The sequence below is a fragment of the Pelmatolapia mariae genome, linkage group LG10_11 (genome assembly GCF_036321145.2).
Source record: "Pelmatolapia mariae isolate MD_Pm_ZW linkage group LG10_11, Pm_UMD_F_2, whole genome shotgun sequence".
In the NCBI taxonomy this organism is placed as follows: Eukaryota; Metazoa; Chordata; class Actinopteri; order Cichliformes; family Cichlidae; genus Pelmatolapia; species Pelmatolapia mariae.
In genome coordinates this window covers 54,468,682-54,494,076 of record NC_086236.1, presented here as the reverse complement: position 1 = coordinate 54,494,076, position 25,395 = coordinate 54,468,682, and the positions used below count along the sequence as shown (strand labels likewise).

Here is a 25,395-nt window from a genome sequence, read left to right as displayed (position 1 = left end):
TGGTTAAAACTGCTGTGGTGCCAATACAGGGCTTAAGGTGGAGTGAGGAGTTAGCCAATTAACAAGTGGATAGGGAGGACCTAAGTGTCACTCAGAATCAAAGTGTTGTTACCTGAAGAAGGTATGATGTTCAACACAAACTTTCCACAGCTTCTTTGAGGCTTTGTAGTTGGGCAGCTTGAAACCAATGGTGCTTTCATACTGCTCTTGCTAAAAACGAAGAAACAAAAGTCAAATTCAATGACTCCATAGTGACATTATTCTGCAATTGTGAAACACAGTTTTCTTTAAATAGTGAAAGAAACTGAAAGACATCTGAAAAGCTGGATGTATCTTATCATTCTTGCAATAAGTTGGCTCAGTCGTACAGTTACATTTATGTGTATAAGAAAACCAATAGCAATATAAACTAACAGTACTATTACATTTTTATAACAGCCACTTCTGCTGAGAAATAATAAATAAGTCTAAGGGGGTTAGAGTAAACCCCACACACAATCTATTGGTTATTAAAAGAAATCAGTTCTTTTTCAAAGCTAAGCTTGCTACTAGTTCAGAGGAAATCTATGGAAATTGGATCTGTGTAGAACAATACAAAAATCAATACAGGTCAAACATACAGACTATGTAAAGCGAGATTTACCTCTGATGGCCTGATTTTGATAAAAAAGCTGCTCCGTTTGTATGAGATCTTGAGCACTTTGGGCCAAGGGAAACGGTTGATCCTCAGCTTGTCTTTGTAAACCATCAGACCACTGGAGCAAACGCCCAGCATTATATCAACACCGTCCAGATCCTGCATGCAAGAAACACCATGGAACATTTACAGCCCTCACCAAACACCGCCAGCCTGCACTTGCAATAGTCAGTCACCGGGGGGCAGACTTTCTCACGAAACACGAATGCTGTTTGAGGTCATGGAATTTAGAGATGTTATTAATCTCTCTTTTGTTTTCCAAAAGGGGGATGACATCAATTTTGTAATTAAATATGGATGCTACTGCTGCAATACAATGATGCTATTGTAAAAAGAGCATTTTAAAATTGAATGGAAATCAATACATGCATACATATTTGTGACATGCTTCTATGAAAAAGACTGGACCACGTGTTAAGAAGCAAACCATTCATCCAAACCAGTAAAATAATTATAAAAATAAAAATAAACATACCTTGGCTTGGTGCAGGTCAACTCCATACATGGCGAGCTTCTTGGCATTTTCCAGAAACAGCATGTCTGCCTGGGCTGGACTCATTGATCTGGAGGCACACACGATAACGTTTAATTCAAAGACGTATTTTACTGTCAGAATCATTTTTGAGGCTCAATCATCTTCAAGCAGCTTTGAAAATGAATTAGGTTCCTTCAATGTATGCACATTGGGCTTAAATGAACACTGTGAAAAGGGCGTGTCTAGACAACTCCTTAATGACCTGTATGTGCGGTGCAGATCCATCACTTTTTCCTCCAGCTCTTTGCTCTGTCCGGGGGCCAGGTTCAAATCTTTAACGTAGTCTGTTCCATGGAGCTCGGGGTCATACTCTCCGAGTTCTGACTGGGCTGTGTAGGAGCCCAGCAGGGACAGTGTGACAAAGGAACAAGGAAGAACACCACGCATAATGTCCTTTCTCAGCTGGAGACACAGAAAGTACCTGGAAAAGGTGTGAAACGATTAAGGAATTGAGTCTATGAACATTTATTCTGGGTTAAACAAATGCAGTGCAAAAGCTCCCTATCGCCTCATGTTGATCCATTCCTTTAACCTGATGCTCGCTCACCTGGTTAGGTCTTCAGTAAGCTGAGCTGGATCAGGAGGGTAGAACTTGACGTTGAATGTAAACTCATAGACAGCACCTGGAACCTGTTTCCGTATCTCTTTGGTGGGTTCCAACCATGTCTGAGCAAAACGGAAGAAATGCAAGAAAATTTGCTCACTTTTTTTGCACTGTAATTCATAATATCCAGTTATGCTCCAAGTAATTAACAGTACAGAAGGGTAAAACCATCCTACCTTGCTGGTTGGGGTTTCCCAGTGAGCCAGGCCAAAGTAGTCTTTCTCCAGGAGGTTAACATGGTCACACACCTTTGTAAGAAGTTCTTGGCCTTTAGCATGTTTCTAAATGAGAAAGAGAAACGCAGACATGGGACACATAGCGAGAGAAACTCTTCAGTTTCCATGTTTATCATCACAGAAAAGCAAACACAACAGTGGTGCATTTTGGGAGGGTTTGCTTACATCAAGTTCACACTCAAACTGAGCGTCGTCCAGCAGGGTGACTTTGCACTGCATGGTCTTCTGCCGTTTAGAGCCTTTAACCTCTTCAGTCTTCTTTTCTGTCTTTTCTTTTGCAGGCTTCTCTTTCTTTGCCTGCTTTTGTTCCTTTTCCTCTTCTTTGATTGGCTCTTCCTTTTCTGCTGGTTCTTCCTTTTCTGCTGGTTCTTCCACTATTTTCTCCGTGTCCTCCTGTTTCACTTCTTCCACTGCTTCAGGCTCTTTTATCACAGCCTCTTCCTTGTGTTCCTCTTGGGCTGGCTAAAATAGTCAAAACCAGACAATTGCCAAAGTGTGTCACAAAGATGAAAGAGAAAGTGGGAGACGTTATACAGAGCACCATACTAAGGTAGTACTCAAATAACCCAGGATGAACCCGAGCATTTGATACTAGCGTTAGTTCAAACCAGCATGGGTCACCTTTTTTCAGACCAGCCCTTAAGCCCAAGTGAGCACAGTGGTGCTCACTGAGCAAGCTGTCCACATAAAAAATTCATTAGAAAGCAAAACCCAATCAGCAGCATGAAGTGCTTTTTTATAACCTTTGTCTGCAGTGATGTTCTTTTTTTAGCCCTTGTTTTATAAAATACAGTTAGATGAGTTAGATGAATCTGTCTGGAGTCGGTCTACAGCACCTCTGAAAGTCTGTAATACCTCTTTTCCATCAAGGTCAGGCTTCCTGGGGTCTTGTTATCACAAGGACATTGCAAACAGTCTGAAATCATGGCAGTCGGCTTAAAAATAGAACTGCACATTACTCCAAAAAAGATACGGTCTGTTTTTAGAGTTAGCTTTGTTTTTTGGTAGAAATATACAGGCAAAATATATTGTTTGACCAGTAAGTTTTGGAGGTCTGTTTAGGGGAGGCTGCCATATCTTTACATTTCCAGTGATCATGCTAATTTAAGCCAACTGCCTACTGGTTCTACTTTCATTTTAATCACAGAGAATCTTAGAACTGGTACTCTAAATGTGAGATTGTTAGGACTCACCTGTGCCTCTGTGCTGCTTATAGAGTGCTGATCAGCAGCCTGCTCAATATCTGGCTCAGTTTTAAGCTCGGGCTCAGGAGCAGCAATCGGTGCTTTCACCTGCTCCTCACTTGGCCCTTTCACTTCCTTCTCCTCCTTCTTTCCTTTGCTCTTTCCCTTGTCTTTTTTCTTCTCTTTGTTCTCTTCTTTTTCCTCCTTTTCTTCCGGCTTTGCTTCCTCCCCTTCTTTCTCTTTCTTCTTTGCTTCTTCTTTTACCTTTTCGTCTTCTTTTTTCTTCAACTCCTCTTTTGGTTTTTCCTCTTCTTTTGTTTTTGCTTTTTCCTCTTTCGTTTTCTCCTCTTCTTTCTTCTTAGCTTTTTCGTCCTCTTTCTTCTTCGCTCTCTCGGCTTCTCTGGCTTTTTCTTCTTCTTTCTTCTTTGCTTTTTCCTCTTCCCTCTTTTTTATCCTCTCTTCTTCCTCTGCTTTCCTTTTTGCTTTCTCCTCCTCTTTCTTCTTTAATTTCTCCTCTTTTTCTTTTTTCTTTGCCACCTTCTTGTCAACCTTTTCTTCCTCCTTCTTTCCAGCGTCTGCTGCCTTGCCTTTGACCTCAGCAGTTTCCTTCTTTTCCTCTTCCTTTTTCTCCACTTTCTTTTCCTCCTTTTCTACAGTCTGCTGTGTCGTCCCTTCCTCGTTTTGCTCCTCTTTTTTCATCAACTTTTCCTCCCCCTTTTTTGTCTCCTCCTTTTTTGTCTCCTTTTTTGTCTCCTCCTTTTTCACTTTCTCTTCATCCTTTTCTTCTGCTTTTTTCTTGGCCTCTTTCTTTTTCTTTTTGCTACCTTTCTTCTCTACTTTTTCTTCCACATTCTTTTTCTCTTCTTTAGGTTCTGCTTTGTCGTCTTTCTTTTTCACTTCTTTCACCTCTGGTTTTTCCTCCTCTGCTTTGGCCTCCTTGTCTTGACTTTTCCCTTCTTCCACCGTCTCCTCTTCTTTCTTATCTACTTTTTCCTCTTTGTCTGCCTTTTCGTCTTTGGCTTTTTCTGCCTCAAACACCTCTTCCTCTGAGCACTGCGATCGGCGTTTGAGGAAAGAGGAGAAGAGACGAGAAAGGCCTTTACCAGCAGAGGTCCTGGTACGAGGCTTTAGCTGCTCCTCCTCAGGGGAGGTCGCTGCTTCGGCAGGCCCAGGCTCAGTGACCTGTTCCTGGGCCTTTGTGCTCGACTGCTCCCCCTCTGGGTCAGATGTCGCCGCCTCTGCCTTCTGCTTGTTCTCTGGTTCGGGCTCAGCGCCACTGGTCTTCTGCTTGCCCTCAGTGTCTGCCTCAGTCACGGCAGTTGCCTCTGTTGTCATGGTAGCCACTGCGAAGGTGAAACAGAAGGGAGTCATAGATGAAGAAAGGTCACAGCACTGATGATGTCCAACAAACCAGGTTAACTTAACACTTCATTTACACATACGCAGTTTTGGAACAAAAGTTTTTTTTAAATAAATTTTAGGACATTTTTAAACATTTTACAGGTAAAACTAGTGACTTTTTAATCAAGACAGCAACTATCACATCACCTACACAAAATTTACCAAAATCTGTGGCTTATTTCCTGTTTTAAGCTCTATCTAATCTGTCTTTCAGTCATCGCCCTCGGCTCAGATTGTTATTTTATGACACAAACAGGATTATTTCTACCCGTTCCTGCTTATTTTCTCTTAAATATTCTTCATTTTGGCTTACACTCTTAATTAACAATAAGCAATTTTTCACTGTAATTTTCATTGTTGCTTCAGTGTATCCTTAGCTGCCTACTCCTTAAGAGTGCCGTATTATTTATTAATATTCCAGGAAACATGGAGCCAACTGCCACCTACAGACTGCGCCGTGACTCAAACACACGCACGTATTTACACATGCACAAACATCATTTCATCGCACAATGGCCCTCCTTGTTGCAGAGTGTTTCTCTGTCTGCACGGAGTTCTCACAACAGGCTCATTAAAGCTCACTGACACAAAGGAGGCATTCTGCTCCGGATTTCCCTATTAGCACTGTCTACATTGGGCATGCCTGGCTCTTCAAATCACACACGCCCCTCATGCTTAGGTCATCTAAGGCACTAGAACGACATGACAATAAAGAGATAAATAAACCAATAAACTGCTTATAAAGTTTTTTTAAAGTCATTCTTAATGTCTAAAATTGCAGGTCAATAAATTAGCTCTACTCTTATTTCAGTCACATTTTGCTCTGCACAGTATTGTTATTGTATATGTCTGCTAGTAATGAGTAAATAAGCCACCTGATTACTCACACAATTTCAAATAATTTAACAAATCGAGATTTAAAAAAAATATTTCTTAGTGGTTTCACGTCCATCTCATTTTACCTCTTATACTTTTCAACCTCACTCGGTTAAGGTGAGGCTGACTTCTGTCAGTATGCAACAGAGCGAGCATACCTGCCCGTGTTATTACAATCAAAATGATGTGACTCGCAGTCCCAGTACTTGGGCCCTTTAATGAACACAACTTTGATCCTCTGCGGTGGCAGTGTGAGGACAGATCTGGTATATTTAGAAACTTCTACCCAGCTGATTAAATCACACAGGGACTAAAATAAACTGTAGGTATTATGCAATGGCACAACACCTCGCTTAAGCAAGTTACAGCCACTCGCATCGCAGATCAGCTCCTAATTTCGACTGTGCCGACGTGCACGCTCCCCCGAACTAGGTCTCGTCTAACTGGTGACGAATGTGGCTGTGTTTTTGTCTCGTCCATATGTAGTTCAAGTCCCACCCTGGGCTGGGGGAGGGATGGGGGATGGGAAAACGCTAGACGGGCAGACGGGCCAATCTTCCAGATGCACGGGGCCGCCCCCGTTGGGTGCAGCCTGGACCTCTATACCGTGCACTTCCCACTGGCACTACAGGACAGCGGGAGAGGAGGAGGGGGGTACACATAAGACCAAATCCTCTTTAGCCCTCCCATTGTTTGTGTCCAGTGACCAATAACTGGGCTGAACACTATAACTAATCCTGCCTACCCTTCCCCCCATAAGACCCCCCCCCCTTCCGTAGGCCTATTCCCTAGGTCACCACACACACATATGCACATACACACACAGAGAGTGGTATGCATCAATGCTCACAGTCTCCTTTGGGTCTTTTAGTGCTCTGTCATCTCAATTCTGATTGTCAGAAAGCAGACATGCTCCTAATGGACCAGCTGAGCTTGTGTCTGCTGCCTCCTCCATTTTGTGTTGCCTATCTAACATCTCTGCTGTCACCCAGCTGAGCAGGCCCAACCTGCATCCTGACCAATTGAGACGGCGACCGTCACGCCACAGGATCTCAACTCACAGTTAATTTCTAGCAACGTGACTAATATCTCCTCCTCTTACACATGGATGAAATGTTGCTGCACTGAGGGGGATAAAACTGCCCTCAATACCATATAATTAGTGTCTCTAATGAGCTAAATTATAGATGAAGCAGGCCACCCTCCAGCATAAGTGAGCTGCTGGATCAGGTGTGAACAGAACTGGATTCAAAAGAGGATGTGATTTAGAGTTTATTATGCTTTTAATTCATCTGAAGGTTATTTAAAAATCTGAAAATAGATGATATGATTGAGTGAACCTGACTTACAAGAAAAATTGCATATGCTTAGTTATTAGTTATTAGAATAACTGCTTGAACATGCTAACCCAGCCACACGATCAAAACTCTATCTATCATTCTCACACTTCGAAAATATATTTGTCTCGCTACTAAAACCGTCACACTGTTTACCAGTGACGCTGCAGCAGCACCGCTGTGTGCATGTATATTAAAATAAAAGCAGAGGGCTGAATGAAGACGAGCTTGCAGAGACGCAGGAGGAGGAGGAGGAGGTAAAGTATATAAATAGCAACGTGTGCACAAGAAGCAGGGACTCATTAGTTGGCCTTTACAGACAACCTCATATCTATTCCTGTTCACAACACATGTGTATACATGTGTGCACCATCGCAACTGTACACTCAATTCCACTTAGAGCCCAGTTTTTGAAAATGGATTTAATCTGAATGAGTGCACTGCTCCTTCGTTATCAGCACTGACCGCTGACTTAAAATAAGCGCGGCTCCCAAAATAACTGCATCGACGTATAAATACTAGAAGACAACGAAAGCATGTTTCCTGGGCACTGACAGTAGGCTTAAGGAATTAGAAGGAGTTTAGAGTTAATCAGCCCCCAAGTGACCAAGTGAGATTATCTCCATCTACCTGCCCACAGGATCTCTCTCTCTCACTGTCGCCCTCCACTCTGATTTGCCAACTCTGTGCTCCTCATCCTACATGCATCTGTATGTGTGTGTGCGTGCGTGCACGAGGAAAAAGAAAAGCTGGCAGAAGCACAGTGGTGATCCGCTGTGCTGATTCATGGTTTTATGTGGAGCCCCGCCTACCCGGCTGAAAATCAACAGAAATGAACTGAAGACCAAGATATCAGCCCCTCCGGCCACATAGTGGCTCCCATTAACCTCTCCTTGCAAACAGAGGCACACATGACAACATACACGCCAACACGTGCCTCGCTAACCTATTCGTGTGCGGTTAAGATAGAAGCCTGCCTAGCAACACTGTGAATACAAGCACGCAGGCAGGGATTTATATCCATATTTCGTCTTTACAGTTTTCATAAACACTTTTCTTAAGTGATCACAGGATGTAAATTGCTACTGTGTACTTATGGATTATGGACAGGCAGCATAGACTGACTACAACAAATGAAATGTAGCAATCAAAGATTGTGGACCCAATCTCTCGTGTGAACCGGAGGACGGTCGAACAAACGGTGTTGGTTTACAACGGTTTATTTCAGTCTGGCTATCAGTGTAAACCTATCCCAAACTCAGTGCCACACCAATCAATACACACAGATGGTGTCTGTGAGTGTGATGCTGTAACATGAACCGACATGGGAAAACAATGAAGTACCGTGATTGATTTACTGCGGTTGCCCTAAAAGCAATTTCAAATGCATTTCCAACATTACCTCAGCCGCCGCCGATTAAAGTCATAATATTTCTGTACATTGTGAACGAAAGCTTCTTTCCATGTTGCAGAGACATAGAAATACAGACACGTTATAAGATTCAGAATCAGCTTTGTGCCATTACTCAGTTTTCTGTCATTAAGTGAAAAGAAAATGTCTAATTTGATCCTAGAATCATTTGTGAAAAGGTTATGTTAAATTTACTTTTTCCTTGATGTTTAATAATCATAATCACTGTCCTAACTGATGAAGGAAAGAGCAAATGGCTCTAAGGGATGCAGAGTCTGTTCCCTGTTTGGTAATGCTCATACAACACAGTAGTAGTCTAACTGCTCGAATGCATCATAACTCCCAAAAGAGGATTAACATCAGCAAGCTCTTCTGGGACCTGGATGACCTCACTCTCACACAGAACGACCAAAAACATCCTTGCATATCACTTCAGCAGCTCTGTGTCCACAACACTGCTGATTCAGCAGTGCAGGAGACCCTCGGTCTTATCTGTTATTTTTAACCTCCGTGTTTACCTCTGTTGCTCATGCCAGCACTTGCCAGTTCTGCTGCATTAGTTCAACCCCCGACACTCTCCCTCATCTGCCCTACGTCACATCTGCAGCGCTTCATAAAAGATTATCTGACTATATATATTCAGCAGTATCATCAATGGAGATGAGGCTTATTGGATGAGTTGCTCCGAAGTACGCAGGCAGGAACAAGACAGACACAGGCACATGAAGCCCTGTGGTAAAGATGGGTATTTTTTAACCCCTAATACACTCCTCACGGGGCAAAAGCAAGCAGAAAATATGAAATCCAAAGCAGAGCAGCACCAATTAAAAATAAACAAACAAGCAACAACTGAACATCTGAACAGAGAAGACAGACACAAGAGCATCATCAGCAATAACATACATTTCACATATGATTTAAGAGACCTAAACAGGGCAGCCATTCTCAGGCATCACAGTCAATACTTTTAAAGCTCTTTATCTACCTGTCAGACAATAAAAAAAATAAATGAAATTAAATAAATTAATAAAAACACAGTTTTATAGAAAACCTATGTTATTTCTCTTGTTGTAATCTATGAGCATTTATCACATTTTTTTTTCAATCATAATATATCAGGATTGCTATAATAAAAAAAAGAGGGAAAATTGCAAAGTGGGTTTTCTTGAAATGTCTAAATGCGCCCTCTTTTAGCAGAGCGATCACCTGCATGTCCATTCATTTTTATTTAATTATTTATTTTACACTAAACAACAACACACCCTGCCTCCACACTACTGTTCGTTTCTAAAGGTGTTTTATTTGTTTGTTTGTTTTAAACTAAACAATCCTCAAGCGGAACCAATTCATTAATTACGCGTTAATAATAATAATAATAAATGATCAATTACGTTTAAAATTCTAAAATGTAACTTTTTTCCCCTCCTTCCCTGAAACAGTTACGGGCTGTGTCGGACCTACATGCCGGGGTATTTAAACAATCTGTGCACGAAAATGGCGCCGAATGTGCAACAAAACAAACACACACCAACTCATCTCCACAGCCCCGGCGCATGCGAGCCTGAAATGCGGCTTACCTACTCCGGGATCAGCATCAAGGAGGAGACTGGATGGCGCAAAGACGGACAGAAAAAAATGCGATATTCCGCGCGTTCACACGAGAAACAATGCTGCTGAGCGACACATGCTTTGTTGTGCTTGAAGGTGTCCGATGCTCGTAAAGGGGTGGAGTCTCACGCCGAGGCTTGGACTTCAGCTGAGCGAATGAGCACCAACCAGCGTGGCTTACAAACCCATGCCAAGGCGGAGGAGACGCACACAACTTTCATATAAGCCTGATGAGGCCAGCTCCAGAGAAATTCTGATTTAATATAAAAATGGTGCATAATAATGACGCCTAGAACATTTAAGATGGTTTTAGAAATTGCTCATGAATGAAATTTAGTAAGGCTATGTGGGTTTGCCAAGTAAAAACCCATATTTTGATTCATTTCACTGTATTGACCTCTTTTAAAAGTGCATGCATGGTGTGGATTAGTTAAAGAGAGCGATCATTAGTACAGTGCAACGCCCGGAAGCAGGAGGAGGCAGGCACCAACACAACATAGGTAAGGGTCTCAAGACTGCAGACGTGACAGAGGAACATCTTAAAACTCTGCCCAGCTGAAAACTACAATCCCAGACACACCCACCCGTCGATCTACATCTCAAAATTCAAAAACAAGCTCACACACATATGGGTCTTGTTTTTTGGGCACACACATACACACAAGCTGTCTTTATGGACCCCATGACGGTTCCCCCACCCATCTGCTTGACCCCATTAGCGACATACGGCTCATAGGCAGAAGGGGGCTCATTATTCTCAGAACCACACGGGGGTGAGGCGCCATCACCTTTGTCCTACACAGGCAAGTTCATGTGGCGGCCGTTATCAGTGTCATGTCATATCTTGCACTATTATATGCTGTATATCGAAGAAGATAAAATATCTTACCGGCAAAAAAAGGTTATCCCGTGATTCCAACTAAAATAATACTGGGTTGCCGTAAAGTCTGAAGCTTCTACCGTTGGGGCGAATGATGAAAGTGAACAGAAAGTATCTCTCCAGGCCAGTAACAGTCTGTGTGCTTTTTTTTTCTTTAGACTTTGATCGCAAAGCAAAGCGAGGACACCATAACAGCACACTGACTGGCATTTGTTAAACATTTACTTTGACATAACACATTAACAGGAATCAGGGTTGCGCACAGGCAGGATGTAAGTTTTGTGTAGCTACTGAGGAGAAAACAGAGGAAGAGGAGCAAGGCAGGCAAACAAAACCCATATGAACAACTTGCATTGCTTCCAGTTGCTTAGGAACCCCTGCCCAGCCCTAGGCCTACTGCAAGGAGCAGGTGTTGAGCTGGACCCAGGAGAGGGAGGAGAGACAGACTACAAAGGGGAGGAGAAGAAGAAGAGGTGCAGAGCACTGGCAGACCCAGTCTCTTGAGACAGTGACAGCCTGGAACCGCAGACCCTGAGACGGCCCACTCCCATGCACTCACACAGTAGACACGCCCAAAACACTGACGCAAACATTCTGCTTCCCCTGCCGCTCTTCTACATTTGTTCAAAAGCGCAAGCAAACACGCACATATAACGGAGCCGTGCATCACTCCAGCTGAGTGCATGGGGGTTATGTTTGTTTGGAACATCTTTATCCCTCTCTGGCACTATCGCTCGGTGATTACGTAATGCCCCCCATACCACTTCCACCCAGTTCATCTCTCTTTGACTTTCGCTACTGCATCTGGGTACGCATCTCACACACACACACACACACACACACACACACACACGCACACACACACGCCCTGTACCCTTCCGTTTACATCTTATGTAAAACAATGTGTGCAGCTTAAAAAAATGCTTTAAAATGTGAAGTTTGAGTGCATCTGAGAGAGGCACAGTTGCAGGAGGTTTTTTCTGCTGTTTTTTAGCTCAGAAACTGAGCTCTCAAAAGCACTAACGTGATAGATGGTAAGAGTACATCAATATTAATTGTGCACCATTATGTTATGAAGAATTTATGAAGCGGGAATGTTCCATGCTTCTGCCCTTTCCTTCCCACGGACAAGTTGCCCCTTCTTATTCTACTAGGGCACATTTGACTCTCTTGCACTTTAAGGACAATAAATTACGCTATGAAAGGTACAGAGTAGGAAAACAGCTGAACGAGAGTGAATTTAAATGATCAATTTATTATTAATGAAGGTAAAACGATTGTTGTGCTCTGCACTCCACTTTGTAGTGATGCTCTATCCGTGTGCACGTCTCTCCTTCACAGCTTCTGCCCCTGTGTGGTGCAATTTTCACTTTGAATGTATTTACTTGTTTATTTTAATCTTAACTATAAAAACAAGAGCTAAAAATGTCATTTTTTTAATGCTTCAATCATGTTATACTGCTAATCAATGTGGACTATTTATGAGGCTTTTTTTCATAAGGAGAAAATTCTAATAAAGATACTGTTGAGGAAGTCAAATTGGAAGCAACATGCTTACATATATGTGTTTGGATGTCATCTGATTTTAATGGCTGGTGGAACATTGAACAAACTGTGGCAAAAATGTGTTCTCAGCCAACTAAGAATAGATGTGATCTGCTGAAGCTACTGTACAAAGGTGTGTTGGGTTAGTTTGCACTGCCACCTGGTGGTTGACTTCAATGTAGTTTTGCATGTAAACTCCCAGCATGGAAGCTTTTAATTTCAGTAGCCAGTGTGATGGTAAAACCAGTCTCATCTTTGTATCATAAACCATAAGCCATAAACCTTACGCTAAAATCACCTTTCCATTATCCACTTTTATCCATGTGTAAGTCATATTTTGAGTCTAGTAACAAACAAAACAAAAACAAAAAAAGACACTGAGGCGGAAGATCAGCTAGTTCAAGCAGTTCAGCGTAAATTATATCAGATGAGTAAGAGAGGATCACCGCCAATTCTAGAGGTGTAATGCATGCTGGGAGCGGGTGTTCATGAGAGATAAAGACCTGTTTGCGTCCAGATACCTCAGGGTGACACCATTAAACAACTCCTCCCAAAATTTAACTAGGCTTTGAGTAACCAGCAGTAAAACAAAAACTATGTGCCATAATTTTTGACAGGAAGTACACTATAGCCTTTTCAGATCAAAGCCTTAACAAAAGCAATGTTCTCAATTATAAAACATTTTTTAACCCCCAAATTTTATTTTTCCCAGATAGAAAGAAAGTGTCAGAGCTGACTCTTCCCTCACATCCACTACCCCAAAAAATACTGATAGAGTCTGAAGTCTGAGCCCAAAGTGAATGGTTTAAAATAGAAATAATGAATAAATGAATATTTAATCATCTCTCTAAAGCTTGATGAGCTATGTCTTTAGGGAAATGCTTCCTCGATATAAGTGAAATGCATCTGTGCAGCTATTTAATTATACAAACACTCTGCATTAACTATGAATTGCATTCAGGTGCATTAGGAGAACATCACTGGTGCACATGACAGGGTAAAAAAAAAAATCACTGTAAGGCTTCAGCAGAGCACTCACAAAGCACAGCACGAATGCCTTTCATTCAAATTAAATGGGATAATACTCACATTATATCCACGTAGAAGGTCATTTCATAATGCATGCGCAGTCGCAGATGGAGTGACCAGGTCAAGACAGAAAGAGGGAGAGGGGGACAAAAGTGCATCAATAAAGAAACACACTTTTCTGTTTAAACAGTACAGATTTTAAGGATTTAGTTAAAAGCTGAGGTAGACAATAATATTATATATGATATTAATAAATGGTACTGCCTGTTAAGGAGTAGCATGCAGTGCTAGCATCATTTGAAGCACATGAAAGGAAGGGGAATGGGCCTGGTTATAGGTGACTTATCAGCTGTCCGCTCAAAGTAATTACATCACCAAATGTTTTCTTTCTCGGCTTCTTTTTCTCCACATTAACAAACAGGCGTTGAGCTTTTACACAGTTACTACCCGCATTCTTCCTATTATGCTAAGTATTTAAAGTATTTAGGGCCCGGGAGCTTTGAGGTACTGGGAGCAGCCTAACGACACACCTCTGCATTCATTTGTGGGCATTTTTCTTTCTTGTTATGAAGTCATATTACTGCAGTAGGTCAGCAGTTCTACTTCTCTTTTTGTTTTCCTTACCACAAATACTCCTGACCTCGCATAATCCTTCTAAATGCGTTGCAGTGAACTCTTCACGAACCACCGCCGTGAAGAAAACACGCCGCGAAAAGCTCTGGCAGGAAAAAAAAAGGTGTGCAACCTAAACACAAGCAGTGTCTGAGACTGCGGGTCATACCTGAACACGTAGCAGTCTCCTCTGTGCGTCTTCTCCACCTTCAGCTTGCTGCCATAATTCCGGTGTTTACCTTCAGGACTAGTTGGAAAGTATCGATGGGGTTTCCACAGGGAGGCGGTGACGCAGCCACAATGACGAAGCACTAAGTACTGGTGATGGGTGGAGATCAGAGGTGGGAGCTTTGCTCAAAATCCTCATGGGTTTCTTATTTAGTTCTCACACAGTCTGTAAAGCAAAGATTGAGCTTTTTTCTCACACACGCAAATACATTTTTGTTTGAGCCTGTCTTTACAGGTGAGTGTGTCCCTGCAGCGGCACAGCTGAGGGGACTAAATCGGGGCTGCTCTGCCACCTATATGACAACTTTAGGGCCTGAGTACCTGAACAGCTTCTTCTAGTAAACTGTTGGAAACTTTCAATGTGATATCATAAGTCATTAGAGCTATTTGTGTCTGTGTGTGTTTTGTTTTTATTTTACAGCTGACTCCACACAGAGGCGCTGTTGTGCATGCATGTGTGAGAGTGTAGGTAATGGTGGTATTTACAGTCACCAAGGAACTATTATATTTACTGAGACGTGTTTCTGTATATGTATTAGGAGTTAATAAAAGTTGTGTTACTGCATGATTTGTACCTCTGATCTCATGTGTTATTGTGTGTCCTCTAAAAATACACAAATAAATAAATAAATGGCTCCCTCTTGTCACGGCCTGTCATGGGTTTGCATTGGTCCCCCAGAGTAAGTGAATGCACAGAGTACTAAATCAGCCCTCACAAATGCAGACAGCGCCCTTTGATGACCTGGGATGTCTTCTTTAAAATGCAGAGTGAAATCCCAAAAGGTGCAATAGACCTCAATCTAACAGCTGATGCAGCTGGAGCATCTGTCTCCGCGTTACCTAAAGCCCAGAGGTCTATGCTGGCTCTGTCCCAGCAGGATATTATAACATACCCGGCCTTATAGATTTACTCCAGTGATGTGGAGTGGAACATTCACTTCAAACGACTTTAAACATTAAAAAAAGAAGTTTGAATTAAGATTCGATTTTTGTAATCTATAAATTTAAGGAAACTTGAACTTCTGTTTAGTTTTCAAATGCAAATATTTCAACCCTTATTATCACACAAAGCAGCCAGGATCCGCCCAGTGTGATTATAGGAAACATTTAACTCCTGCACAAGATAAGAGCGACCGTTTCCCTGAGCACGTATGCGTAGCAACACTGTGGAATCGGCGTTAATGAAGTCATGTTGCCCCCTGCTGAACATTTTCATTAAAGCGCAAGTGGTTAGATAATATAATTTTGTGTTTTAGTTCTCCACTTTAGCTATTACTTCCCCCACAAGAAGGTTACGATTTTGGTAATATTTGCGCGCGTGTCGTTCAGTCTGTCAACACCATAGCTCGATATATTTTGAATTAATTCTGATTTTTAAAAAAAAATGAAAGAAAAACCTTGTAGTGGTAAAGAGGGAGATCAATTTGACAATCTATTAAAATTTGACGTACACTCAGCAAGGTCTACAAGATCAACTTAAAGATCTATTGGTCAAAAAATAAAGAGAAAGCAACAAAAATAAACAAAATTTTTAAGAAAGCCTAACAGCTTAGAAGCTATGATTCTTATAAATGTGGTGTGTGTTATCATTATACAGAACGTAACCTATAATATCACATTAACTGATTATGACCAACCCCTAATAAATTTGTGATCAAAAACTTTTTTCATTTGATATTTACTAAACATCTAAAAAAAATACTACACAATCAGATGCACTATGCACATGTACTATATTCGCATAAAACTAATTGCACTCAAAAGTATGTCGAGTACATTTAAGTGCGTTTAAAAAGAACAGAGAAAACAAAATGAATGCATACAACAAGAAACAAAACAGTACTATTCCCTTAAAAGTTGATCCTGCCCATAGAGTGAGCGGGCTTGGCGGAGGTGTGTACTGTCGTAGTGCTTCTTGTTATAAACAGAAGTAACTCAGGACCGATTGTTTTTGTTGTTTTTTTTAAGTTGTTTTTTTTTTTGACTTTCTATACTTGAACTAATTAGAAGACACATACATATATTTTTACATGTATATGTTTTTGTTTTGTTTTTTATTTGGTCTGGGTTTAATTTCATCCCAGCTGTGAACCCATTATGTTAACCAGGAAGAGGCCAGGTAGGATTAGGACAGCCCTCTGCGGGAATGTGACTTAGTCAGCGTGCTCGGACTGAAGTTATGACTTTAATATGGCTGATAAAGGTCCGCTTTTAACTTCGTGTATAATATTTTATCTGTCGATTGGAGGCGCAATATTCCAAATTTTTGAAGAAGAAAACTGGAAATCAGCCAGAGACCTCTATGTCAAAGAAAAGGAAGACATTCTGAAGAAATTTAACTTGACTAAAGAGAATCTGACTGAGATACTGAAGGTATGATGAACCCATTTCTATGTAAAGGTAACAAGTCGAGCTTTTGTTTACAGAGGCTTCATTTCGTTACATACTGTATTGCTTATCTTACAGTCCAGCGTAGACATTAGAAAGCAAAGGAAAATGTCGTTGCCTCCACATGTCCGGATGTATTAAACCAGTTTTACGTGATTTTGAACAGAAATACAAACGTGTAAAGAGTAACTATCAAGCTAAACATTCTCAAAGGGAACGGGGGAAGTGAAAATCCTCTTATTTAACAGCACAGAAAAGTTGTGAAACTTCAAACAAAACACTGATGTGTGCGCTGGGTGTGGAGCAGGCATGCAACATCAAGCACAGAACAAAAACTTGAAGGCTGGCACAAGGCGTGCCCGTCGGTAGCCTGAGCCTTTAGTTAAGACTTTGAGAAGAATAAGGAGTTGTAAATATTTCCAGTTATTCGGTTACAAATACATAGGTAAAGTAGTAGCAGAAGTATTAGATTTATGGGGTTTTTTCTGGGACTGATTGATTGTGTTAACTTTCTAAAGGTAGTGTCAGAGGCTGCCGGGCAAGGCGTGGCGATCACCGGGGACAAGGATCGCAGTCCGTGGGATTGGGGGAGTTCTGCCATCTTCGCTGCCTCCATTGTCACCACCATAGGTATGAAAGACTCAGCAGTTGACACAGTTCATGTTCATGTTGTAATAGCACACACTTCTTCCTCTGGTTGCTGCCATTTTTTTGGCAATAGGGTTGACTCAGGAACGCCCAATCGACTTGCTTTAACAACATGTCTGGCCCTGCCACAGGCAGGCGATGTGTCCAGGGTGTACCCCGCCTCTCATATTCGAAGCTGGATAGGCTGGGATAATATTCATGTAACACGATGCCTCTTCACTAAAAGCTGCATTTCTCTGGGCCTAATTGTGATTGTTTGTTTATAAGACACATTATAAGCTTCACAACAATTACTACAGGGATGAAGCTATGGGTACTCTGATGCCGTGACTGTTTCAGAACAGGAAATGCTTTGTCCCAAAAGTTGGGAAATTATCGTGATTTGGATCTGAAATGTGTGTGCACTGGAGTTTTCCTGCAAAATGTCCAACAAAGAACGTTATAAAGAGAAACCAGAGCATAACTGAGACGGTAAATCCTAATCCTCGTTGTTTTTTAGTTCAAGATTCTTCTATGACTTCGTTTTCCATATATAAAGCAGCAGAGAGACAGACACCCTCCCTACTTTTCCTACATTTAGATTACACTTTATCAAAAAGGAAAGTTTTTTTTTCTTTTAAGCTTATCATTAGGCTGGATCAGGTGACCATGAATACTCCCTTAGCTATGCAGCAACAGGGCTTGGCTGCTTGGGGCATCCCATGATACACTGAGTTTTTTTTTAACTCACTATGTGTTTATACACCACCCTGGATTTAATCATTAGCTGTTATTGATCTGTGCTTCTCTTCCACAGTATGTCTTTTGTCCTGTTTTCCTCCCTTCACCCCCAACCGGTCATAGCAGGTGGCTGCTCCTCCCTGAGCCTGGTTCTGCTGAAGGTTTCTTCCTGTTAAAAGGGAGTTTTTCCTTTCCACTGTTGCCAAGTGCTTGCTCATAGAGGGTTGCATAATTGTTGGGTTTATGGTTGTTTTTCTCTGTGTTAGCCCTGCAACAGACTGGCAGTGTGTCCTGGGTGTACCCTGCCTCTTGCCCTATGGTAGCTGGGATGGGCTTCAGCCCTCCCCATGACCCTGATAGGACAAACAGAAGAGGAAAATCTTCCTAAAATATTTATCACATCATGGACTGCTGTGATTGAATATTTTCTCACTGTATCTACAGGTTATGGTAATATTGCCCCCAGGACAAAAGGTGGACGTATTTTCTGCATCCTTTATGGTCTGTGTGGGATCCCTCTGTGTCTGGTATGGATAAGTGAGCTGGGTTCATTCTTTGGAGACCGGGCCAAGCGTCTGTCTGGGGTGATGATAGACAAAGGCATATCAGTGGTAAGGTCTGAGTAACAATTAATGTTTATCTGAAATTCTGAAGTTTCAATGTCAAATAATTTTTTTTTTTCCTCCGTTTTGTCAGAAAAAAGTCCAGTATACCTGTATAGCCTTGTTCCTTCTATGGGGGCTGTTGGTGCATCTGGTGATTCCGCCGTTTGTTTTCATGTCCATGGAAGAATGGACCTACTTAGAAGGTTTCTACTTCTCTTTCATCACACTCACAACAGTTGGCTTTGGAGATTATGTGGCAGGTAGGTTTTTACATTTGGCACAATTTGCATTTCTGAATTGAGGATATCCAAGTAATTTCAGCCCATAACTCTCATTTTAGGCGTAAATCCAGACATAAACTACCCCCGCCTCTACATAGTAGGTAAAGAATTATGGATTTACATGGGCCTAGCTTGGCTGTCCTTGTTCTTCAGCTGGAACGTCCACATGGTAGTTGACGCTCACAAAGTACTAAAGAAAAAATGGCAAAAACGCAGGCACAGAAACTTCTATCATGAGGAGCTAGTGTCTTTAGAGGACAAGCCACATGGAAATGTAAAGCCCAGCGTTATTGACATCTTTGGCTTCTTATCTGAAAAGGAGGAAGACTACAATACTGTCATAAAAGAGATTGGAATGACAAGACGCAAACCAGCGCCAGCAGACAAAATGAATCGCTCAAAGAGCTGCAGTGACCTCCACGGCACCTCTATCCACAACTTGGAGCACTCTCCAAGGCGCAGACGTATGATCAGTATCAGCGAAGTATTCCTCAATGCAAAGGCCGAGGGGGACAATGACACAAAAGACGAGAAGCTCCCGTTATTGCAAGAAAGCATGGGGGACCCTGAAGCGTGTGTGAAAACTGACGAGGAACAGAAGGACAGCTGTGCTGCTGATTCAGAAGACTGTGATATTGCCCTCAGTGGACCTGCCAAAATAGAAGAGGAAAATGTAGAGCATCCTGATGGGGGGGAGACTAGATTTAGGATTTCCAAGGTGGCTGAAGAAGAATTGCTGTTGGAAAACGATGAGAAAGGGTAAAAGAATTGTCCAAAGGCGTATGCTGCTTTAATGTACAGAGAGAACAAAATGTGGAAATGACACTGCATATGACATCTACAGGAACAAAAGCTGACTGTCGAATGGTTTCCTGTCTTACAAGGTCACTATTTTGCACGATTTTATTTTTTATAAATGGCGAAAAACATGTTTATTTTTTATTAATTCTTTCATCCCTTTACAACATTTGTATTCATTAAGCAACAGTAATCAATGGCATTATTTTAGAAGACAGTATAAGGCTTTGTGGAAAACAGAGCCAATAAGCAACTTTCCCTCATAAGGAGCTGCTACACTGGAGCCCATAAGGACATGGCCATCATCTGCGTACTCCATGCTCACCACTGGCTGCTTTGAGTGAATATTCTTGATCCGGAGCACCTGAAGGACACATTCATAAAATGAATAGGTAAAAATCTAGCTGCAATGTTTTTATTTTATTTTTAAACAAACTAACCTCAGAGCCAGGTGGATCTTCAGGATCATAGCTTGACAACTTCATGGCATTTGGGTGACAACCCAGCCATACGTCACCTGTCTTGTGGTCCACCTCGATGTTGTCACAAAGTGATCCAACAGCTACAGACTGAAAACATCACATACTGTAAATGAAACCTGATTATTGATTATTCTGTCCTTGTGTATGAAGTTAAAGCAACAATCCAAACTTTTTTTTTTTCTTGCAACAGAACTGCTTTCTTATTCAGCAAAATTAAAACGATTAGTGCTACTTTTATGTCTACATGTTAAATATGAAGCTACAGTATTATGAAAAATGTACAGGCAGCTGTCACTGATACCCCTCAGCCTACTAGCAGATGTACCTATGGTATAAATTTTTAAAATTCTAGGCTACAGTAAAGTTAATCTTTGACCTCGAGGTCATTGAGATTCAAACTCATTTTTACTAGATTCACCTAAGGTATCGTACGTCACCTCGTTCTCCACTTGGGCATCCACTCTGCCCACAGGACGGGGTGATGACAATACCCCCTCAACCTCTCACGGCTGAGGGGTAAAAACTGCAACACTAGGCTGGGCTTAGCTTCATATTTAGCACGCAGATATGAGAGTTTTGGGTTGTTGTTGTTTTGTTTTTGTGACTTTAGAAGAAATACAAAACACTATTACCTTGATGTACCTCAATTGTTCCCCTTCTTGCCTTTCAAAAACATCTATCTCATGATCCATAATATCCGAAACGTATATGTACCTGTGTTTTAAAAAAAATTAAAAAATCATGTTACAATAACAAAAAACTGTAAATCTCATCCCACTCCTTTTCGAGCATCTAAATTGTGTTTTATATATAGATGTAGATGACAATTCGATGTCTTCACTTAATTTACAATGTATTCTGTTATTTCTGTTGTATTTCTGTCTGAAATAAAACAGACATTTAACTCAATCAATCAACACATACATGATCAGTGATTGGTGTAACGAACTGAGATTAACCTTTTGTCAGGAGATATGTTTATTCCGTTTGGGGACCGCAGACCATCGGCCACCACCCTCACTTCGTGTGGACTGTAGAACACCACGTCACACCAGGTTAAGTCCATAAAGACAGCAATAAGCAGAAGTGCATCACTGTGAAAGTAGCGGTCATTTGTGGCATAGAAGCTCTCCACTCCGACTGCAACAATGTCATTCACACTGAAAAACAGAAAAAAAAAAAAAAAAAAAAAAAAGGATGCAGACGTTTTGTTAAATGTAAAATGTGGACTGGTTCTTATATAATGCTTTTCTGCTCTAACAAGCACTCAAAGCGTTTTATAAAACTTGCCTCAGTCACACAAGCACTTTTTTTCCTATGCTTTTTCTAATAAATGCTTTCTATCTAACATTTGCATACATTCATGCTCTGATGGATGCATCGGAGAGCAGCTTGGGGTTAGTATCATGCCCAAGGACATTTGGCACACAGGCTGGACATGATGGGATGAGCCACAGCCACCCCAATAAATAAGGCATTAAAAGGTTTCTCATACAGTTCATACCTGTGGAGTAAGGGGTGGATGATGGTTTTTATGTGCACGAGTGTGTCTTCCTCAACATAACGAAAGATCTCTACTTGGCTGTTGTGATGAGGGTGATTGACCACAAACAGGTACACAGAGTCATCTGCAGAGAAGAAGAAAAGTCTTGTCAACCCTGCTGTGTGGAGGAAACGTAAGTTTCTCTTAGTGTTTCAGTCATGTTTGTGCTCAGGGAAATAACTAAAATAGCTTGTTATTGTTTAAAAAAAAAAAAAAAAAAAAAAAAAGCAGACATGCACATACACCAATTTAGGCTGCAGACTCATAGTAAATTGTCACCTTCTTTCTTTCCCTAAAGCAGTAAGGGGCAATTTACTTTTTTTATAGCCTGACCTAACAGGAACTTAGTTTGTCCTCTTACTTAAGCATAAGTGCAGACAAAATATCAAAGCCTCACAAAACTCACTTTTACTACACAGAGATGTTTTTGGCACATATAGGAAAATCTCAGATATGTGTCAAGGACACTGTAATGTAACTGCCTCCTCTTATTCATTTGTCCAAAACCTGTTATCAAGTAAAATGAATAAAGGCAACGAAAATACTGATCATTTTTGCATCATTACATTAATTAAAATTATTAATAATATAGCTGAAAACATAAGGCCCCAAATTTCTTTATGCATTTCACTGTCACTCGCCTTTAACCTTTGGCATCTCACACTGCTGATACAAAGTATTCTGCTTATTTTAGACAATATTCCAGAAAAGACTGGTCCACACAATAGGATGTTTCATAAAGAAGATGGATATGCAACACATAATCACTAGCCAGATAAATCCAAAATTTATACTAGACACTACGGTGAACATCACCGAGCTAATACCAGTGAAGGATAATAGCAGTATCATGCTACAGGGGGTGTTGTTCAGACGCAACGACAGGGATAATGGTCAACACTGAGGGAAGATGATGGCTTATAAGAGGCAAGTCCTTGAAGAAAACTTGGATGAAGGTACAAAAGTCCTAAGCCTATGGCCATGGAGAACCTTCAGCATGAAGAACCAAAGACTACAGCCAAGACAATGCTAGAGGAGCTTCAGACGTGTTCCTGAACCTATGCATGCGTGCATAAGGGTACAATGAAAAAAAAATGACCTGAATACATTTCTGTTATTTAAAATAATAACAAATTTGATGCCATTATTTCATCCATCCTCTATCTGGTCTGTACGTCACCTGCTTCATCAGTGTATGCACTAATGCCATGTGGGTTGAACGAGCTGAGGTCCAGTTCTCCGCTGATTTGCAGCTCCACTGGAGTAGGCTTCGGGTGCAGCAGATCCAAAACATACATTTTCCCTGGTTCATCAGAAAATGAATGCAATCCAGGAAACTTCAACCCCTGAGCAGTAAACACTACATGTTAGAGACTTTTCTAAATGTGGGGCTTTGCTCAAGAGGTCATCACACAAACAATTGCCCATGAAATTAATAACATACCGTACTCATGAAGGCCAGTCCATCTTTCAGTATTGTAATATCCTCTGCCCCATATTCTGTACAAACAAACAAATCAATAAATATTTTTCCCCTTCTCAGTTCTTACAGAGAGCACAGTCTTATGTCATGCCTTGGTGACACATGCTCTACAGACAGTTGTGTGAACTTCAGACCCTTCAGCTAATGCCACATTGTAAACGCAGTTTAAACGTGATTTTCATGATGCAAACCCCAGAACGAAGATATCAGCATGAATACAAAGATTACATACCAATATTCTGCAAATAATGACAGCTGAGGTGTTTCACTGGAATCTCTCTGGAAGCAAGCATGATTTCCCTGCGGAAGAAGTTTACAGAGCCATTACAAAGAAGCAGTAGAAATCAGTACTACAGTTTGAAAGTCTTCTCGAGAAGCCTAAGGATACATTTGTTAAGTCTTTCCATGAAAACATTGACCACACTTCAACGTGCTGTAGCAAACAACAGCTGTGAACATTTACAATCTGTGCTGCCAATCCCCAAATTTAATGCGACATATGATGTCAGATTTTCTTGTCGGAACAGAACTTACTTCAGTTTAAGGAACCTGTGTCCACTGAAAACTGCAAAGGCAGCAACAGCAACAGCAAGTAGTACTTTCTTCATGGCAGCCATGTTTATAAGTGTCAGGGGTTACCTATGAAAGTGCCATGATTTTCAATGTGCATTAACACAACTGCCCCAAAGATGGAGACAGAGTGCTAAAATTAGTTTGATCTGTTAAAATTAGAAACAGCTGCTAAGATTTTTTTTAAAAAAAAAGAAAAAAAGAAAAGATGGATCTTTTTTTTTTAATTATTTTGTTGCTTGTAACAAGTCAAGGTAGCATTTATTTTAGGGTATTTATAACATAAAATATTTCCCCAAAGAAAGAAACAAAGTTTAGTGAATATAAATGCATGGCTACACACGGTATATGAATAATGGATTATTTATGCAGCACCACCTAAAAGCTACACTGTATCCGAACACACCGCACATGCATATGCACTGCTGCCATCCAATCTCAGTTGGAAAAAAATCATGGTGTATATTTTTTTTGTTTTGTTTTTCTGTTTCGTTTTATTTGCACACAAATAGAATCAACAACAACAATAATGTACAGTTTAAGAATAAGAACAACCACCTTCCCTATAACATTAACAGGTAAGCAGCTGGAACAGACAAGTTACATACAATCATTTACAAATATAATAAATATACACATCATGTGCTATTAGACATAAACATAGTTTTTAATTGTTTTTAAAAGAATAAAATGCAGTTGTGAACTGAAGAGCTGGTGATAGTTTGTTCCAATAAGAAGGTCCTCAATATTTATGTGAATTTTGCTTTCTGCATAAGGGTAAATAAAAATCACCACGGTGTCTTGTTTAGTAAGTATGTAGATCTGAAAAAGATATTAAAAAATGTTGCAAAACAATTAGTAAATCACCAATTAAATATACATACTTATACATAAAAAGAGATATGGAATATTTATTCACATTAAATATTGTCAAGATTTAGTATTTTACAAAAAGAGGAAAGTCTATTTGAAAAATTCATTATCTGCAAAAATGTCTTTTGAATTAATAAAATTTTATGAAGACACAGCACCCCAAACACTATTACAATATATTATGTGTGGATAAATTAAAGTATAATATAATATCAACACACAAGAACGATTTATAAAATGCAGTACTCAGAATACCTATCATGTTCATAAACTTTCTGAGAGAATAACCGAGAAGCCTAAGGACAACTTTGTTAAGTCTATACCAGTATAGACTGGATAATGTGTTAGGAGCAAAAGAATGCCAGATTGTTTTAAGGAAATTGAAAGTATCAACCTACAGATGGCTAAATTCAAAGACACTCCGAAAAGCAAAGTGAAAAAATGATGTGGCAGGCTAGTCCACTTCACTGAAGTTTCATTGCAGCAACTCAAAATGGTACTCAGTAATTTGTACAGCAACCACATGTTGCATGTCCCAACATGCATGACAATGTTGGGACATCCTGTTAATGAGATGCTGGATGGTGTCCTGAGGGATCCCCCCCTCCCCTAGAGTACGTTGGGCCCTCAGGCCACCCTCATGAAGTTTAGTTACTGTTGTCCATCTAGTGCACCTGTTCTTAATCTCATTAACAAGGCCAAATCAATATCCCACAAGCGATGTGATGCTATAATCTGATTAAAAAGTGTTCCTTTATTTCTTTTTGGGGCAGTGTGTATACAGTGGGAGAAACAATTATGTGATTCCCTGCTGAATTCCT

The 25,395-nt window shown here is 40.7% G+C and overlaps 3 protein-coding genes across 10 annotated transcripts in view; 1 reads left to right on the top strand and 2 right to left on the bottom strand.

Moving 5' to 3' along the window:
* The window catches only part of LOC134638035 (uncharacterized), a 31,646-nt gene extending 18,125 nt beyond the window's left edge, over positions 1-13,521 (bottom strand). For 3 of the 8 annotated variants that reach the window (XM_063488664.1, XM_063488666.1, XM_063488668.1), the window contains exons 1-9: positions 9,859-10,043; positions 3,266-4,599; positions 2,238-2,534; positions 2,013-2,117; positions 1,780-1,898; positions 1,435-1,653; positions 1,173-1,260; positions 644-796; positions 113-210 (exon numbers count right to left, since the gene is read on the bottom strand). In XM_063488664.1, the coding sequence (XP_063344734.1) occupies positions 113-210; positions 644-796; positions 1,173-1,260; positions 1,435-1,653; positions 1,780-1,898; positions 2,013-2,117; positions 2,238-2,534; positions 3,266-4,591 (2,405 nt within the window). In that variant the 5' untranslated portion in view covers positions 4,592-4,599; positions 9,859-10,043. Of the gene's footprint in view, positions 1-112; positions 211-643; positions 797-1,172; positions 1,261-1,434; positions 1,654-1,779; positions 1,899-2,012; positions 2,118-2,237; positions 2,535-3,265; positions 4,600-9,858; positions 10,044-13,403 lie in introns of those variants that run through there. The other 5 variants (XM_063488669.1, XM_063488672.2, XM_063488670.1 and 2 more) reach the window with 3 other exon arrangements.
* Positions 13,522-16,316: 2,795 nt separating this feature from the next.
* Positions 16,317-19,813, top strand: LOC134636343 (potassium channel subfamily K member 5-like). Its single transcript, XM_063486284.1, has 5 exons — positions 16,317-16,556; positions 17,090-17,201; positions 18,384-18,550; positions 18,636-18,804; positions 18,885-19,813. Exons 1-5 carry the CDS (start codon positions 16,374-16,376, stop codon positions 19,586-19,588), a joined length of 1,335 nt encoding a protein of 444 aa, XP_063342354.1. The 5' UTR covers positions 16,317-16,373; the 3' UTR covers positions 19,589-19,813.
* Positions 19,814-19,815: 2 nt separating this feature from the next.
* Positions 19,816-23,748, bottom strand: LOC134636344 (serum paraoxonase/arylesterase 2-like). Its single transcript, XM_063486285.1, has 9 exons — positions 23,666-23,748; positions 23,364-23,431; positions 23,093-23,148; positions 22,829-22,994; positions 21,610-21,733; positions 21,065-21,265; positions 20,738-20,819; positions 20,064-20,192; positions 19,816-19,987 (listed from the first exon to the last, which is right to left on the bottom strand). Exons 1-9 carry the CDS (start codon positions 23,746-23,748, stop codon positions 19,826-19,828), a joined length of 1,071 nt encoding a protein of 356 aa, XP_063342355.1. The 3' UTR covers positions 19,816-19,825.
* Between the last annotated feature and the right edge of the window lie 1,647 nt (positions 23,749-25,395).